Source organism: Cydia amplana, chromosome 10, assembly GCF_948474715.1.
Source record: "Cydia amplana chromosome 10, ilCydAmpl1.1, whole genome shotgun sequence".
NCBI classification, from domain to species: domain Eukaryota; kingdom Metazoa; phylum Arthropoda; class Insecta; order Lepidoptera; family Tortricidae; genus Cydia; species Cydia amplana.
In genome coordinates this window covers 2,283,164-2,300,164 of record NC_086078.1, presented here as the reverse complement: position 1 = coordinate 2,300,164, position 17,001 = coordinate 2,283,164, and the positions used below count along the sequence as shown (strand labels likewise).

At 38.0% G+C, this 17,001-nt stretch overlaps 1 protein-coding gene across 2 annotated transcripts in view; it reads right to left on the bottom strand.

Annotated features, from left to right (window-relative positions):
- Positions 1–17,001, bottom strand: part of LOC134651392 (blood vessel epicardial substance-like) — a 67,849-nt gene that overhangs the window by 37,583 nt on the left and 13,265 nt on the right. For both annotated transcript variants that reach the window (XM_063506488.1, XM_063506489.1), the window contains exons 2-3: positions 9,667–9,783; positions 9,386–9,426 (exon numbers count right to left, since the gene is read on the bottom strand). In XM_063506488.1, coding sequence (XP_063362558.1) covers positions 9,386–9,426; positions 9,667–9,783 — 158 coding nt within the window. The remainder of the gene's footprint in view (positions 1–9,385; positions 9,427–9,666; positions 9,784–17,001) is intronic.

Below are 17,001 nucleotides of genomic sequence, written 5' to 3'. Positions count from 1 at the left end.
GTTTTGTATGAAAAACTTAAATTAGCTTTATTTTTTTTAACTAGGGTATCTGAAGCTACAAAAACTATTTGGGGACTTAAGAACTGAACATTTTGTAGTCTGCTAGTCGAAGTCTTAATTCTTACAAGTACTCAATATAACTTACATGTAAGGTCAACCTTTACAAGGGTTGAATATACCTAGGTCCCACCGAAGTATATTGTGTGGACTTTCTGTTCAAAATATGAAAAATATCTAACTTGTAATTCAAAAATAGAAGAAACTTAACCTAACATTTATAACTGTAAGCTATAACATTATTTAAGTACTTCATGAATTTACTCGTATAACAAACGACATAAGGGTTTAGGCGGCGCGGCGAGAGACTGGCTGGAAATCCATTATACTGAAATACGCATTTGCATTCGTAATTAAATCAGAGGTCCTGCCTTAATTCGCGACCTATTTTAGGCGGAATACATTTAAAAGGTCAATATGCAGGGTTTAACCCAAATGCACAGAGATGTAGACTATAGGTCTACCACTTATCTCAACTGAGATAAGTGCTTTACCAACTGGTAAAGCAGTTTCGAGGTGATTATCTAGTACCTATAGGATAGCTAAGTTTTGGGACTAAATCTAGTTTATACCGGATGTGGCATGTAATAGGAGCAATACACTTTTACACTAAACAGTAGGCTGTACTCTTCAAATATACCAACAGTTGTTCAGCGACTTTTTAAAATAACTTGTGTTTTGATTTTAGTACACTTTAAAGTTCATTCTAAGACGCAATGTATTTCGATTTTTTTTAAGACTTTATAACGTGACAAGCAACGTCATTTACACTGATGCTAGCGTACATTGAATTTACATTTAATTTGCTTGATGTTTTATCGTTTTAGGAGTACAAGCTATGTTTTAATTATTTGCTCGTGTTACAGGAGACACTCGGTACTTATTTACCATCATGCAATGCAACCAAGACTTTTACCGGTCCGTAGTTAACCACAATAACTTACCTACTACCGACTCTGGTAACGGTAGAACCTTTAGCTGCAATTATTATGTAGAGATTGTAGATGTAGAGGATGCTTTCGTGAGACGATTCACATTAAATATTTTAACGGTTACAGTTTTCAGATATTTTAGAAACTCACGGAACATTGCAGTCGCGGTCAAGATATGTATCATTTGTGAGGAGTCGTTAAAATAATTTAGATTTCTTGTTAAACGTATAAATACATTCCTATCGTCGACATTTATTGATCTTGCGTTAATTACTTTCACGGTTTTGTCATTGTTTCTTATACGTAATCGTACGTGTCGTTTCACAATTAGTCATTGTTATTTAAGTGTTTTATATCAACTTTGAATAAGTAATTTGTATTCTAGAATTTTTTTGTTTTTGTTTTTACAATGCAATAAATGTCATCTTGGACTGCGACTGTGCGTAAGTTAATCAATTTTATTGTTTCTTGTATAAACATAAACACCATTTAACGTTAACAAGTGAGCATTTTACTGCCAGTCTTTCCACGCTACAAAAGCTATCAATGCTTCCAATGCATTCAAGAATACGATTTATTTTGCACACTAGTCGACCGATTATCTTAATATTTTATGTCAGTTTATGTCAACTTTTAGATAAATATAAAAAAAAATGTAGTAGCCATTTGGATAGCCATGCTAAAAGAGAAAAATGTTTCCAAAATTCCATTTAAATGTTTATTTTACGAACAGCTGTTGTTACGCAATGAAGTTCATTACTCGCCATATGATAATAATATGAATGGATCCATTGAAAGAAAAAGCGAATCTGCGAGTGGGCAGTGGGTTGCGAAATGGATACAACGTAATTCAAGTCTTAGTGCTAAGGCAGAAAGTCGTATGTCCAATGCTTTATTCGAACCTGAAAATGACTTACGGCTTTTCGGACTAGGACGTATTTGCATGCTAAATTAAGAAGACGTATGTGCGGATAAAACTGGGAAAGAGACACGACTTTTTAACTTAGTACTTAGTGCGGCATGTATTGTGTCTGAAGCAGACAAACCCGTTTTGTTTTAGGGCAGCCAAACCTGAAACGGGCATTGTATTTGCAATTATAATTAAGTATATGTTGTTGTAATAACATGATACGCGGAAATGGTACTTGACTGTACTTGAAATGCATACTTACTTTGTTAAAATAATAAAAACGGGCATTTAATTGTAACCAAAAATTCATCGATTGTTCCTAGTGATCCAGTGGTCGTGGGTTCAAGTCCCACCCAAGACAGTGAATTTTTCCACTTTTAATTTATTTCGAGGCTTAAAGTATGACATTCCAGTATAAGATCAATGAAATCCAGGAAAGCGTCCAATGCCTCATCAAGCCTTAGTGCAGCTTTAATCGCATTCAGTTTTACGAATGCAATATTAGTTAAGTACAAATTAGACACGAAGTTCGGCTCACTTTAAATAGGGCACGTTCCTAAGTGCAACAAAGTGCAACGTAACTCAAAACTCAACTACAATAATTGCCACTAATAATTACACTAATTACCAACCCGGTTTCCATGTATGAGGACGTGTACATGTCGGCGGCAGATCGTAAAATCGGGCATATCGAGATATTCCTAGGCATATCATGAAACGCCGCCATTTCATGATCTGACTAAGATTAACCCAGGCGTATCACGATCTGCCTTATAAAAGAGGCGGCAGATCGGTCAGACCAATGTATTCGTTGATATTCCTAGCTTCATACCGGGCGCATCGTAAAATAATTGATGAGATATTCCTAGGCACATCATGAAACGCCGCCATTTCATGATCTGACTAAAATTAACTCAGGCATATCACGATCTGTCTTATAAAAGATTCGGCAGATCGATGGGAGCAATGTATTCGTCGAATTCCTAGCTTCATTCATACCGATAGCATCGTAAAATAATTGCATTTTATGCCACTGGTGGCGCTGCGTCCGAGTCCAGTGTTGCCAGATCGTAACTTTTAATACAAGTTTACGTTCCTTTTGAGCCTTGAGGTTTGCTCGATATGGCTGGTGGTTGCTAGGCAGATCATGAAATGCCGGCGTTTCATGATCTGCCTAGGAATATCACCCCTTGAGGTTTGCACGATATGGCTGGTGGTCGCTAGGCAGATCATGAAATGCCGGCGTTTCATGATCTGCCTAGGAATATCACTCCTTGAGATTTGCACGATATGGCTGGCCGTCGCTAGGCAGATCATGAAATGCCGGCGTTTCATGATCTGCCTAGGAATATCACCCCTTGAGGTTTGCACGATATGGCTGGTCGTCGCTAGGCAGATCATGAAATGCCGGCGTTTCATGATCTGCCTAGGAATATCACCCCTTGAGGTTTGCACGATATGGCTGGTCGTCGCTAGGCAGATCATGAAATACCGGCGTTTCATGATCTGCCTAGGAATATCACCCATTGAGGTTTGCACGATATGGCTGGTAGTCGCGTTAGGCAGATCATGAAATGCCGGCGTTTCATGATCTGCCTAGGAATATCACCCCTTGAGGTTTGCACGATATGGCTGGTCGTCGCTAGGCAGATCATGAAATGCCGGCGTTTCATGATCTGCCTAGGAATATCACTCCTTGAGGTTTGCACGATATGGCTGGTCGTCGTTAGGCAGATCATGAAATGCCGGCGTTTCATGATCTGCCTAGGAATATCACCCATTGAGGTTTGCACGATATGGCTGGTGGTCGCTAGGCAGATCATGAAATGCCGGCGTTTCATGATCTGCCTAGGAATATCACCCCTTGAGTTTGCACGATATGGCTGATGGTCGCGCTAGGCAGATCATGAAATGCCGGAGTTTCATGATATGCCTAGGAATATCACACCCTACTTATTTGATATGTCTAAACGTCGCTAGGCAAATCGTCAAACGTTGATGTTTGAACGATATGGCTGGTAGTCGCTAGTCAGATCATGAAATGGCGGCGTTTCATGGTATGCCTAGGAATATCTCGATATGGCCGATTTTACGATCTGCCTCCGACATACATACTGTAAAATAAGTAATTTTGAACACCTTGCACGGTTCATGTGCACGGTGGGCCAAATCGATGCCAAATACGGAACCGGTGCAATTTTCATAATCGTCCATCAGCCACTTTAGACTTTTAGACAAGGCTCGTTTTGTAAGCGAAACAAAGTAAGTGCTACGTCACAGAGTAAGCAATAGGTACAGTCGACTCTTGTTAATTCAAACGTGCGATAATTCGAACCTCTCTATAATTCGAAGTTATCACGAGTTCCCTAGAACATCTCTTTATATTTCGAAATAAATCAATACATTTTTAAGCACTTGGTAATTCGAACAAAAATAATCATCGCTAAGTAACAAAACGATGCGTTAATTCGAACTCATAGGCGTCAAACACTCTACAATTCAAAGTTATCAGATTGCAGACCCAAAATGTTTGAACATGAACATTTTGGGACAAGTACAAGTTCGTTGTTGCAATCTTTCGTTGGTTATGCGTACAGATTAAAAATTAGTATTAGTTACGATTCCTAAAAAGTATAAATGCTTGGCTACTGCTGAATAGAAGGAGTTAATCGAAAAAATGGAGGTAGGTGAGAAGACAAGTGCATGATGTAGTAAAAGAAATTTCCGATCACTCTCATGCATTGAAGAAAACTCATGTTTCAGACTTCTTCCGAAACTAACCTTTTGATATTGTAAAAAAATTTGCAGTTAATAAATATTTGATTATTACCCATGTACCTACTCAATAATTCGAACTTTCATATTTTTTCTCTCAAAAATTTCGATCCATTTGATATTTCAAACTCTCGATAATTCGAAATATTTTAAAAGTCCTTCGAGTTTCGATTTAACGAGAGTCGACTGTAGTACATAATATGTAGAAATATTATTTCTAACAGAATGGCTACGCACCACATCGCCCATGCCGCAGCGGCAAATTGACTACAGATTGACAGAATCGTTGATTAGCAACGCAATGACGTAAAGACCAAAACCCCGGTGTATTGTGCCATGTCGAATTTGTTGTTGTTTGTTTTTTGTTTTGGTGGATTTGTCAAATTCAAGTAATAAATGGGCCCACTGATTATCAGTTCGTCGGACGATATCAGCCTGTCAGTTGTTCGGAGCTCTCACCTTTTGCGTTTAACTGACAGGCTGTTATCGTCCGGCGAACTGGTATTAATCTGTGGTGTCTGTGGGCCCCTTAACAGCTGTTTCAAGAACTCCCCGTACAAAGTTTAAGGATGCTGACATTTAATATACGATTCATGAAAATAGTGTAGTGTAAAATATATTAGTCGCTACCATGAATGTTCTTTTTCCGTAAGTAAAAAACGTAACGAAATATTTATTGTGCCATTCGCGACAAAATCTTATACACCTACGTATTATTACATATATTCAAAGGATCCTGATGTGGTAACATGTAGGTATATCCTCAAAAAATTTAATCATATCCCTGATTTATCCTCTATCCTGCATATTTGTTCATAACTTTACTTTCTCGGCATGTGCGTGAAATATTCAAAGGACTTTTCTTTTACCATAAAATTTCATAGGAAACTTTGAATATAATTCTTGTGAGTACACGACGGTGTGTGATACTAATAAAATATGTATTTTATTTATTGAATAACAACTTTTCTACATCTAATCGAAAAAGGCTAGGTACAATCAGCAGCAGAAGTTGCTAAGCGGGCGAGGTGTTCAAAATTACCTTGACGCGCTCTTATTCTCTTAACAATAAAGTCGCGTCAAGATCATTTTGAACACCTCGCCCGATTAGCAACTATTGCTGCTGACTGTACTAAAGGCATGATGGTAAGTAAGTATATTTTCTGTAAAGCAGTCAAACGCAAAATCAACACATAGGAAACATTGGGAATTTAAAGAAACAAGATGCGACTGTAAACTCTTCAGTTCAGTTAAAAGCATTTGTCGTCATTAAAACGGAGAGTACTCCGCTGGCGTGGCGTTGAATGCAATTACCACTAAAAGTATTATAGAGATTAGCGAACGAAAATCTAGAAATTTCCTTTAAACGTTAGTCCATTTGGGTCGCTGGCGATTTGCGGTGACATTTCTAACTAGGGTGACTAGGTTGTTTGTTGACCGATTGTTTTAGGACTTTTCGATTATCAGAGTTAAGGACAATATTTTTCAGAGTTTCTAACGTTAAGGTCCAAAAAATTATTAAAATGAGAATTGTTTCACACATTTTTCGTACCGAGGTAAGAAAAGTTTATTTCAATTTCAATTAGAGGGTGATCATTTTTAACTTTTTTCATAATTAATTATTTAATATAATGTACAAGAAAATATATTAGCAACGTAAGTTTGTGTTGATTTCAAGCTAGCAAGATCAACATTTATTTATAATTTGGATTCCCGAATTAACCTAGGACAAGTTAGTTCTTGGATCAACTGAAATCAACACAAACTTACGATGCTAATATATTTTCTTGTACATTATATTAAATAATTTATTATGAAAAAAGTTAAAAATGATCACCCTCTAATTGAAATTGAAATAAACTTTTCTTACCTCGGTACGAACAATGTGTGAAACAATTCTCATTACTTAATTTTTATTTTTTGGAGCTTAACGTTAGAAACTCGGAAAAATGTTATGTCCTTAATTGGTTTAACCTAGTGTTCCACTTGTCCCGTAAATTAGAAATTCCAATGTGGTAAGTCTAGTGACCCTATTTCTAACGCAGTCACAAAAGGGAATTGCAGTGCGGCCAGCTCACACTGAATGACGTTTGGGCGGGCATTAGTTCTTTGTGACTGGTCTTTGTGGCCGGTCCACCGGGTCCACAACTCCACAGGGTTTGAGAGTGCCGTATATTCTTGTGCGATTCGTGGTACAGTCAGCAGTAGCAGTTCTATTATGACTGTGAGCTGCTGTAGTGTTTTTGAATTATCGTTACCATTGTTGAAGGTTGAAAGCAGGGATCGGAACCGGTTTTTTGCAAAAACTTAGAAATAACCATATTTTTCTAATTATTTTATACTCAAAATGTAGGACTCAGTTGTGTTTTTAGGTTACGACTTCATATTATTAGATTGCCCAATTAGAAATGAAGTAATTAGCAAAGAACGAAAAAATACCGTTTCCGTTCCCATACAAAAAATACCGGTATCCGATCCCTGGTTGAAAGTAACATTTGACTTATTTGTAGGTACATATAATTAGTCGTCCTTTTGGAAAAAATGGAAGATAGGGTGAACTTTCCATTGGTTGGTCTTAAATATAAACTAAAGCACAGTGGCACCTATTTTTTGAAGGAAAGTTACCATTGATTCAGAGAAGTACAGAGAACAGGGCAAATGAGTCTGTATTTATTTTCTCTTACAGCAACAAAGCACAAAGATGCTTCCATATCCCATACAGTGAATCTGTGAGTATGACGTGACCGTTACAGAAAACTATTCGCGCCACATGCAGGCATTCGTAACCTAGATTAGATTAGGGAAGTAGCTGAAATGTCGGATAAGTCTGGACTGTTCCTAACGTGTGCTGTTTTCAGACAAAAGTTAGAAGCAGAAATACCTAAAAGCTAAGCGCCCGGTGTTACAAATTATCGCATGCTTAATACTCTCTTAATAATAAACTTGTTTTGGATCATTTTCCTTTTGGAGCTCGCATAACCAAAAGGAGATGCAAATAGAAATCGTCCTTATGAACAACCGACAGTGGGATAAATTTTGCCTAAAAGTAGAAACGTTGTTGTCTTTTTGGATTTTCTCTTAGAACAACCAAGCACAAAGTTCCGTACATCCGAAAGTAAGTGAATGTGGAAAGTATTACGTGGTAGGCACTGGTAACGTGGTAACCTAGATTAGATTATGGAAGTTGCTATAATGGCGTATAAGGCGTCTGGAGTTCTGGACAGTTGCAAATGTGTGCCGCTTTCAGACAAAAGTTAATCAGGCGCAGAAATGGGGTGTGCCAGGTGTTCAAAATGATCACACGCTTTTACTCTCTTAACAGTAAAGATGTGGTCGGATACTTCGGATCATTGACAACTCTCACAATCTTCCAGTTCCATTAAGGTGAAACTGACAATTAGAATCGTTATTATGGACTAACGAACATCAGTATACCTGGGACCCGTTTCTCAAAAGCTTTTAACTTGTAATACAAGTGGACGTCCCTTTCTAAAAAATGCTGTCAAAAAGTGACATCCGCTGTATTACAAGTTACAAGCTTTTGAGAAACGGGCCCCTGTACACTCTAACTTCTATTTTTTACCCAAACATTTCACATCAAGAGTGTACCTATTTGTTTAGTAATTCGTCATCTGTAGGATTCTTAAACCGACCCGAGGTAAGAACGGCCTAGAGATGTACAATGCCTAGAGGTACCTATACCTAATCCGTTTCCCGTATTGGGTTTTAACCTATCCTATACTACAGATTATTACGGTTCAGTGTATCTTGAATACTCATGAAGATTCGTGTGCAGTCGACGTCAAAAATAAGTACAGATTTAACGCCTTATTACAAAGAAGTAATACAAAGAAGATGTAGGAATGTTAACATATCTTTGACGTCGACAGGGCAGGACTTTGGTCTTTTATTTTTACGAGTTGTCGTCACGCTATCGACCCCTTGGGATGTTTTTATACAATATATACTCCCAAGAGATCCTTAGATATTACGGGAAATGTTTCGATATTACATCAGGGAACTTCGTGAAGTTGTAAAAACTCCAAATACCTACACGTGTTTTTAACCCCCGACACAAAAGGAGGGGTGTTATATGTTTGACGGCAATGTCTATCTGTCTGTCTGTGGCATCGTAACTCTCAAAACGGGTGGACCGATTTCGATGCGGTTTTACTACGTGAAAGAGAGTTTCCTTGCGGTGGTTCTTAGCTATATTTGACAAAAACCGATCCAGCAGTTTTGTATTATGTTTTAATTGTGTAAAAAAATAATAAACATAAGATAATCTTCTCCATTTTTAGAGTAAAAATTTTGTGAACTGCTCTGTGAGAAGTTTATGGTTGAAACTGGTGTGGTTGTGAAAAATTGTATTCACTGGCCCGTGTATCATCATCACCACGTTTCGTGTAGCAGCATGACGTAGCTGAAGAAGACGAGTGCGGCGAGTGCCTGTGGGCTTAGCATAGGCGCTGCAACAGTGGCTCGCCCGCGACGTAGACTACCTGTCTTTTTCTAACTGTATTAATTAGAGAGGGACTGATAGACTCAGGGATACTGTCGCGGCACTCCTGTAAAAGCCTACTGAGACGGTGTACTCATTCGCCGGACAGCACGAGAGAGAGCCCTTGGAGACCTTCTCATGCGCGTACAGCTGTGGCACTTGAGATGGCGCACGTTGAAACCGCCGGAGCGGAAGATGACAAGTACTTACTTGCCAGACAGTACTAGGGAGAGACTGTCCACCTTGGTGACCTTCTCATGCGCGTACAGCTCGTGGCACTTGAGATGGCGCACGTTGAACCCGCCGGAGCGGAAGATGATAAGTACTTACTTGCCAGACAGTACTAGGGAGAGACTGTCCACCTTGGTGACTTTCTCATGCGCGTACAGCTCGTGGCACTTGAGATGGCGCACGTTGAACCCACCGAAGCGGAAGCTGACATGTACTTACTTGCCAGACAGTACTAGGGAGAGACTGTCCACCTTGGTAACCTTCTCATGCGCGTATAGCTCGTGGCACTTGAGATGCCGCACGTTGCGCATGCAGCGGAGCACCCGCCGGAACTGCCGCCGCGAGACGCGGAGCGGCTTGAAGAGGGCCACGTATACCTGTGGAGGATATTGAACATAAGACAATACATAATTACATTTCAAATCTGAAAACTACTAGAAGCGTCTACGAGGTAACGCTAGTGAGTAGTGTATTTTACGCCGTAACTAAGTTTAACCAAGTTTCCAATGTTTCCATGCTAAAACAAGATTTTAAGTAATTAGGTTAGGAACTATCTGTGTAATCACTATTAGTTATCATAATTAATACTTTTGGTGACTTAAACCTCCGGTTAAATTAAATGTTATGAAACGAGTTTTTCCTGTTGTAAAATTTGAAGTAATTTGCTGCTTCCTTTTAAAAATCACGGCTTTCCGTACTGTTGCTAGGCAATATCCAATCAGACTTCTGCGATTAATTTTGTCGTAAGTACCCCAAAAATAACGGCGTTTGCAATTAAGGTCTTGTCTTGCAAGTCCCTTGTGATCATGAACAATTGCTTGAATTTATCTATTCATAACTTTTTGCTTTTATATTTCTCCAGATTTTTGCAATCGCAATTGCAAGTGACACAATATTGTTCGCGGGTTAATGTTGGGCATCACTTTTGAGCATACGATTACATTAAGTAAGTGAACTTAGTTTCAAATGACATGATTCATTAAATTTAATTTTGTCCTATGCCGACAGTTTCTGGCTTCCTCAAAATATGAGGCTAATTACCTAAACGGAACGTGCAAACATCTTAGGTCATAAAAATAGCCTTCCTTACTCAACAGTTCAGCTAAGCTCCGAGAAATGAGCTTAATTAAAATGATATAACGACTATTGCTAGAGAATTACACAAGGACACGCTGTATAAATATTATATTAGTTATAGCACTGTCGCCCACATAAGTTTATGCCGCAGATGTACATAATTTAGTCTGGAAGACATGTGATTCAGTCTAATAATAAGTCTCTTGCAAATGCCATCCTTATAAAGATAATGACAGCGGTTCCAAGCAACGTATAGTTTGCATCGGAACGTGGACTGAATGGATCAATCAAGTGGCTCGAGCTTTGCGTAAATTAATAAGCATGCAGAGGACAGCCTGGGGAGTTATTTTTAGTATTTATGTTAGTCTGTGGGTCTCGAGACGATTCTTGGAATATGTTTTTGCGTTCGTCTTCCCAGTAAATCAATTCACGGCATGGAATTATAAGTAAAGGGAAGATAGTTCGACAGGATTTGCTCAAACACACTTTATTCTATCATTTCTATAGATACCTGGTATACTTTGTGCTAAATGTTGTAGTTAATTGTTAATTTTTTGTTTTAATAAATCATCTCGAAAGAGTTTATTTTATAGGTATTTTAATAAGAACGTGATTTAATTATAGAGTCTGTGGGAAAGAGAAGAGTCGTGGAATGTATGGGGCCCAATACATTCCACGACTCTTCTCTTTCCGAACACACTCTAATTTTGTCTGAATGTAAATTTCTGCTTTTTACTCACGTTTTCACTGTAACCATGTCCAACTAAGCCTATTTTAAAATTCTAACACCAGTTTTGCATTTGCATTTCGGGTCCTTCCAACCGAATTAACATAACGGATTATTAAATTTCCACATTTGAGAGTGCGGTTTAAGCCTCTAAAGCCATGCATATTCTACCAGTCTTTAGTCCGGGTAGGCAAAACAATAGAAGTTTTTAGTGAACGGCGAAATTCCTGCCACATTGTGCCGAGCCATTGTACGGGTGCACGTCGAAAATATTCATCTGAGGGCGTAGAATGGTTCTGTTTGCTTTACTGGGAAGAAAATATTGGTCTATCTATACTCGAATGCATTGCGCATTTTTCCAATCTTATTTGACTTCTACATCACAAGCTCAATTTCGATTTTGATATGTTATGTACGTATTATAGCTTAAGAAAATTGTTCGTTATTCTTATTACGTCCTTGTGTATCTATTAGTACCTAGAGTAGTAAACGGTTCGGACTCTAAGACTAGATATTAGATATCTACTTATTTAACTGAGTGGAATCGTTTCTAATGAAATACAGATGTTTAAAGCATTATAAACAGATTTTCCTGGAATGTAATGTATTTAAGGACGAGGCAGTTTACAAAACACGCCGTCATTATGTTGAGCCGTAGCTAGCATTTAATTGGGATCAACCAAGCCTTTATTTGACCTGTTGCAAAATTCTCATTGGTGTGCGAGCCTCAATTTCATCAGTAATTCATGCGTATGCATTTCAGATCACGTCCATCGACGCCAGACGAGTGTAACCCGAGACACGTTAAATCACTAAAACATCCTATTTTCATATAAGTGTTATAGTGACTTACATCCTTTTGGTATTCAATATGTTTACTCGCAATTACAATCGACAACGCATGGCTTGATGAATGTAAAGTGCGGGCTTCGTTTCGTCTGCTCTGAGATTATGATGATAATTGTGTATTTTAATATGTTCCAGCTTTATTCCTATTATTATTCTGAAATATGTTTTGGTAAAAATACAATACAATATGCAATATAATGTTTAAGTATAGGTAATCTCTACGTTTAAGCAACTAAAAAGTGCAGGTAAAAGGGCAGTTGTCAGCAATGGCCAACACTTTAAAGAATAAAGCCCTGAACCACCACCATAGGTGAAAATGTTGATGGAAATTAATAGTTTTCATTAATGTAGGTAAATAGATTCTGGTCATGTAAAACGCAATGCTCCTCTTCTGGAACCACAAACACTCCTTCTGTAGAGGATTGTTTGTGGTTCTTCAGGTACTACTTATAGGTTTGTATGCCTAGTTCGGTGCCTTTATTTGGGAAACAAACATCATCTAAGATGATTCATCTTTCATTCTAAAATAGCTCGATAAAGTCTTGTTATTTCCTTCGGTTCAAATGTCCTTTTGGCTTATGAGACACTGTAGACAACTGCCACAGTATTTGTGGCATAATTACAGTAATTAGTCTGAGCGAAATGTGGGCACGCCGGCCGTGGATTTTTTGCTACGATAATTGTCATTATCATTAACATACAAAATTACCAACTCTACCATCCAAGGACTATATGTAACCTTTATTATCTTTATCTTTATTAAACGGTTAGGAATAAACTATTTTAACCTAATAAAACGAAAACACTAACGTCTTCGGGAATAACAAATATATTCGGCACAGACGTCACCGTCTCAAATAAAAGTCAAAGCCCAAAGGTGATGCGAATGTAAATACTTATTTCATTTTAGTTTACGCAATACGCAAGTTGGTAAATGTAATAGTGTATTCATATGTTCTTAGTCTTTATTTACATCTCGAAGTAATAATTTTACCGTACCGCATTGAAGTAAATCATGGTTAAGACAAGTTCCAACAGCTAAGTTGAGAAGGTTGAGAGAGTTCCAAGGATGCCACATCAATGTTGTATCTTTCCACAACTTTACCTCATTCATAAAGTTGAATAATGAACTAGACAACTGAATGATACCTACTGGAACAAAAGCATACATATAAATACTTGAGGTAAAACATCCCGTGAGAAACATCAAAGTAAAGAACTCTTTCTTTTTATCGTTTCTCCTGTTTGTATGCACCTGTTGTTTGGGTGCCCAGTGTCTATTTTCCGATGCTTTTTGCTTTTTTTAAAACATTGGCACGAAATGATTAATTTTGAAACAATGTCCTACCGACAAAGTTGCCGTAATTGCGGACAACTAATACTCCCATTTTCCTAATTAGGTATTGGGTACACTAGAAAAGTATATTTCTTGCACTGCAATATGTAACACCATTATTTAAAGTAATTGCTACAAGAATCAAGTGCTCTCGCCGGAATGAGTTAAAACAATGTCGTGTCGCTACAAATGGCAAGTAAAAGCAAAGAGCGTATTTTCAGTCTTCCAGAAATAGTAAATGGATACAATCACAATAAAATCACTGACATAGTTGCGACTTGCGACCTATTTGTGCAAGGCGAATGGATATTGGAATACAAATTAAAAGTAAACATTGGAGCAACATGGGCAGTTGTGCAAATAAGTCATCTTGCAAAATGTACAGTGAGAGGAGATGGGTTTATTTTGGTATCGTCATGGTATCGTTGAATCTTTCATATCCGGACAAAACTCTAGATTATACGTATATATGTATATATCTTCGATAATCCTCGATTCTTCGATATATAAGACTGTAAAAGAGCGCTATCGGATATCTGAATCACATGGGAAATTTCTTGCGTTGTCCCTAGAGGTGGAACTGGAATTAACAGCAACACTCATAAATGACCATAGGAGGGCCGGGCCTTATGTGTACGCAATAAGGTTTAAGAACTGTCAGTTAACAGTGAATGATGGGGTAGGTAGGAATAAGCGCTGGTGACCTAGCGGTAAGAGCGTGCGACTTTCAATCCGGAGGTCGCGGGTTCAAACCCCGGCTCGTACCAATGAGTTTTTCGGAACTTATGTACGAAATATTTGATATTTACCAGTTGCTTTTCGGTGAAGGAAAACATCGTGAGGAAATCGGACTAATCCCAATAAGGCCTAGTTTCCCCTCTGGGTTGGAAGGTCAGATGGCAGTCGCTTTCGTAAAAACTAGTGCCTACGTCAAATCATGGGATTAGTTGTCAAGCGGACCCCAGTCTCCCATGAGCCGTGGCAAAATGCCGGGATAACGCAAGGAAGAAGAAGATGGTAGGGGTAGGTAATATTGGTTTTGAAGGATAATTATTCAATGAGCAATCAAACACTTTCGACCATCTTTCTTTGTCTCGATTATTTCGATGAGACGTCAATTTTCTGAAAATCAAGCCTTAGGTGGTTACTTAGTTCTGTTCTGGACATAAAGTTATATTGAATCTAACGAAATAGTTATTACATAAAGTGCTAAAAATCCATAACCCTCCAAACAATTGACACCTATTTATCAGTTATCTAATGTAATTACGCCCAGCAGAGTGCCATATTGCTATTTTCAGCATAAACTTGTTAATGAACCTGTATTATACCCTCCAGCAACAGACAATTGGACGAAGCTATTGCTTGTTGACATTTGAAACTAATTGGAATCCAATTAGAAAAGTTTACTGCGCAGCGGGAAGCTGTAGGAGGATGGCGAAGTGACGCGGACAGTCAGCAGCAGAAGTTGCTAAGCGGTCGAGGTGTTCAAAATTACCTTGACACGCTCTTATTCTCTCAACAATAAAGTCACGTCAAGATCATTTTGCACCTCTCCCGCTTAGCAACTACTACTGCTGACTGGACAATAATAAACTTAGGCAAGGGGAATAGTTTCTGACAAAAAGTCCTTTTTAAAAAGTGGTTAGGAGGAATTAGTGAAACGTTTCTGACGGACAGTCCTTTTTTAAATAGGTACTTGGGAGGAATTAACTTTTGTTAAAGATATAACTGGTAACAAAAAAATCCAGTAAAACACAATAGGTACTACATTCCGAGAGAAAATTCACGAGTCATTATAAAAAATACACAAAGGTGTGCATAGTAGTAATATGTATTATGTAGTTAACCAGGATCTCTTCATGAGAACCTGACCCAATATCAACTGTGAAGCCCTTTCAACCAAAAAATTTGAGTAAAAGTGCCATTTCAATATATATTTAAAAAAAAGCGGCCAAGTGCGAGTCGGACTCGCCCATGAAGGGTTCCGTATTTAGGCGATTTATGATGTATTAAAAAAAAACTACTTACTAGATCTCGTTCAAACCAATTTTCGGTGGAAGTTTACATGGTAATGTACATCATATATTTTTTTTAGTTTTATCATTCTGTTATTTTAGAAGTTACAGGGGAGGGGGACACACATTTTACCACTTTGAAAGTGTCTCTCGCGCAAACTATTCAGTTTAGAAAAAAATGATATTAGAAACCTCAATGTCAAAGACCTATCCATAGATACCCCACACGTATGGGTTTGATGAAAAAAAAATTTTTGAGTTTCAGTTCTAAGTATGGGGAACCCCAAAAATTTATTCTTTTTTTTTCTATTTTTGTGTGAAAATCTTAATGCGGTTCACAGAATACATCTACTTACCAAGTTTCAACAGTATAGTTCTTATAGTTTCGGAGAAAAGTGACTGTGACATACGGACGGACAGACGGACAGACGGACAGACAGACAGACAGACAGACAGACAGACAGACATGACGAATCTATAAGGGTTCCGTTTTTTGCCATTTGGCTACGGAACCCTAAAAACCAAGATCCCGACTAATTGAGGACTAGATCTAAGAATTAAGGACTTGATAGAACTAAAGTGACTAAATCTTGATGATGAACCAACGTAAAATTAGCAAAGTTAGTCCTCAAACCTAGTTAACTACGGAAACCTTGTGGGAGCATACTCATTAACTAACTTTCATTAAACTGATAATTTGATGAACTAAATTGAACCATTATTAAATTATACAACGGGACTTAATCGCGTATCTAAGTTTTAAGATTTACCTCCGACGTTACCTCCTCGAAACGTCGGAGGTAAATCTTAAAACTTAAATACGCGATTAAGTCCCGTTGTATAATTTAATAATGTGTAAAAATCGTGAAAGTTTAAATCAGTGTAAATTGAACCAATCCACCGTCAATCTGGGCACATTAGACGCAGATATTCACTATCACTCTGCTAAATGCTATGTCTGTGTCAATATTATATTATGCTAAATTTAGGGTTACCACTTAGCACACCCTTCATAATTTGGTTCATTCGTGACATTTGTCAGGAATAGACAAAAGAGACGCCAGACCGGCTAGCCTGATAAGTCTGGAGTCGCGCGCGAGAATGCAAGTCATGCTACTAGGATTACTAACAAAAACCAAATTCTAATATGTGTTCAATCAGAAACGTGCTTTTGAAACTAAAATATTATATCCATGACAAATCCAGATCAAATGCATAACCAGTTATTACAATGAGAATTAAGACAGTCGGGTAAAAAGTAGTGGAATAATATTTAGTCAATTTGTACGTTGACATCTTGGCTGGCCTAGCCCCTAGCCCAGCTCTCTAGATTATCGCAAGACCGAAAAGTACGCAAATACAGGAACTTTGAAAAGCTACCTCACCTCCCAGTCCATGTTGCCAATGATTTGGCAACCCTAGCGTAATGCAAACAGCCTACGTAACAAGGCAGTTTGACACTTGGGCCCAATAAGGTCAGCTAACGAGTATAACAAATGGTGACAAGGCTGCCTTACAGTAACCGTAATTTACGCGTACCTAATCTATTACATTTGTATGAGATTTCAATCAGTAAATTCAGAAATTA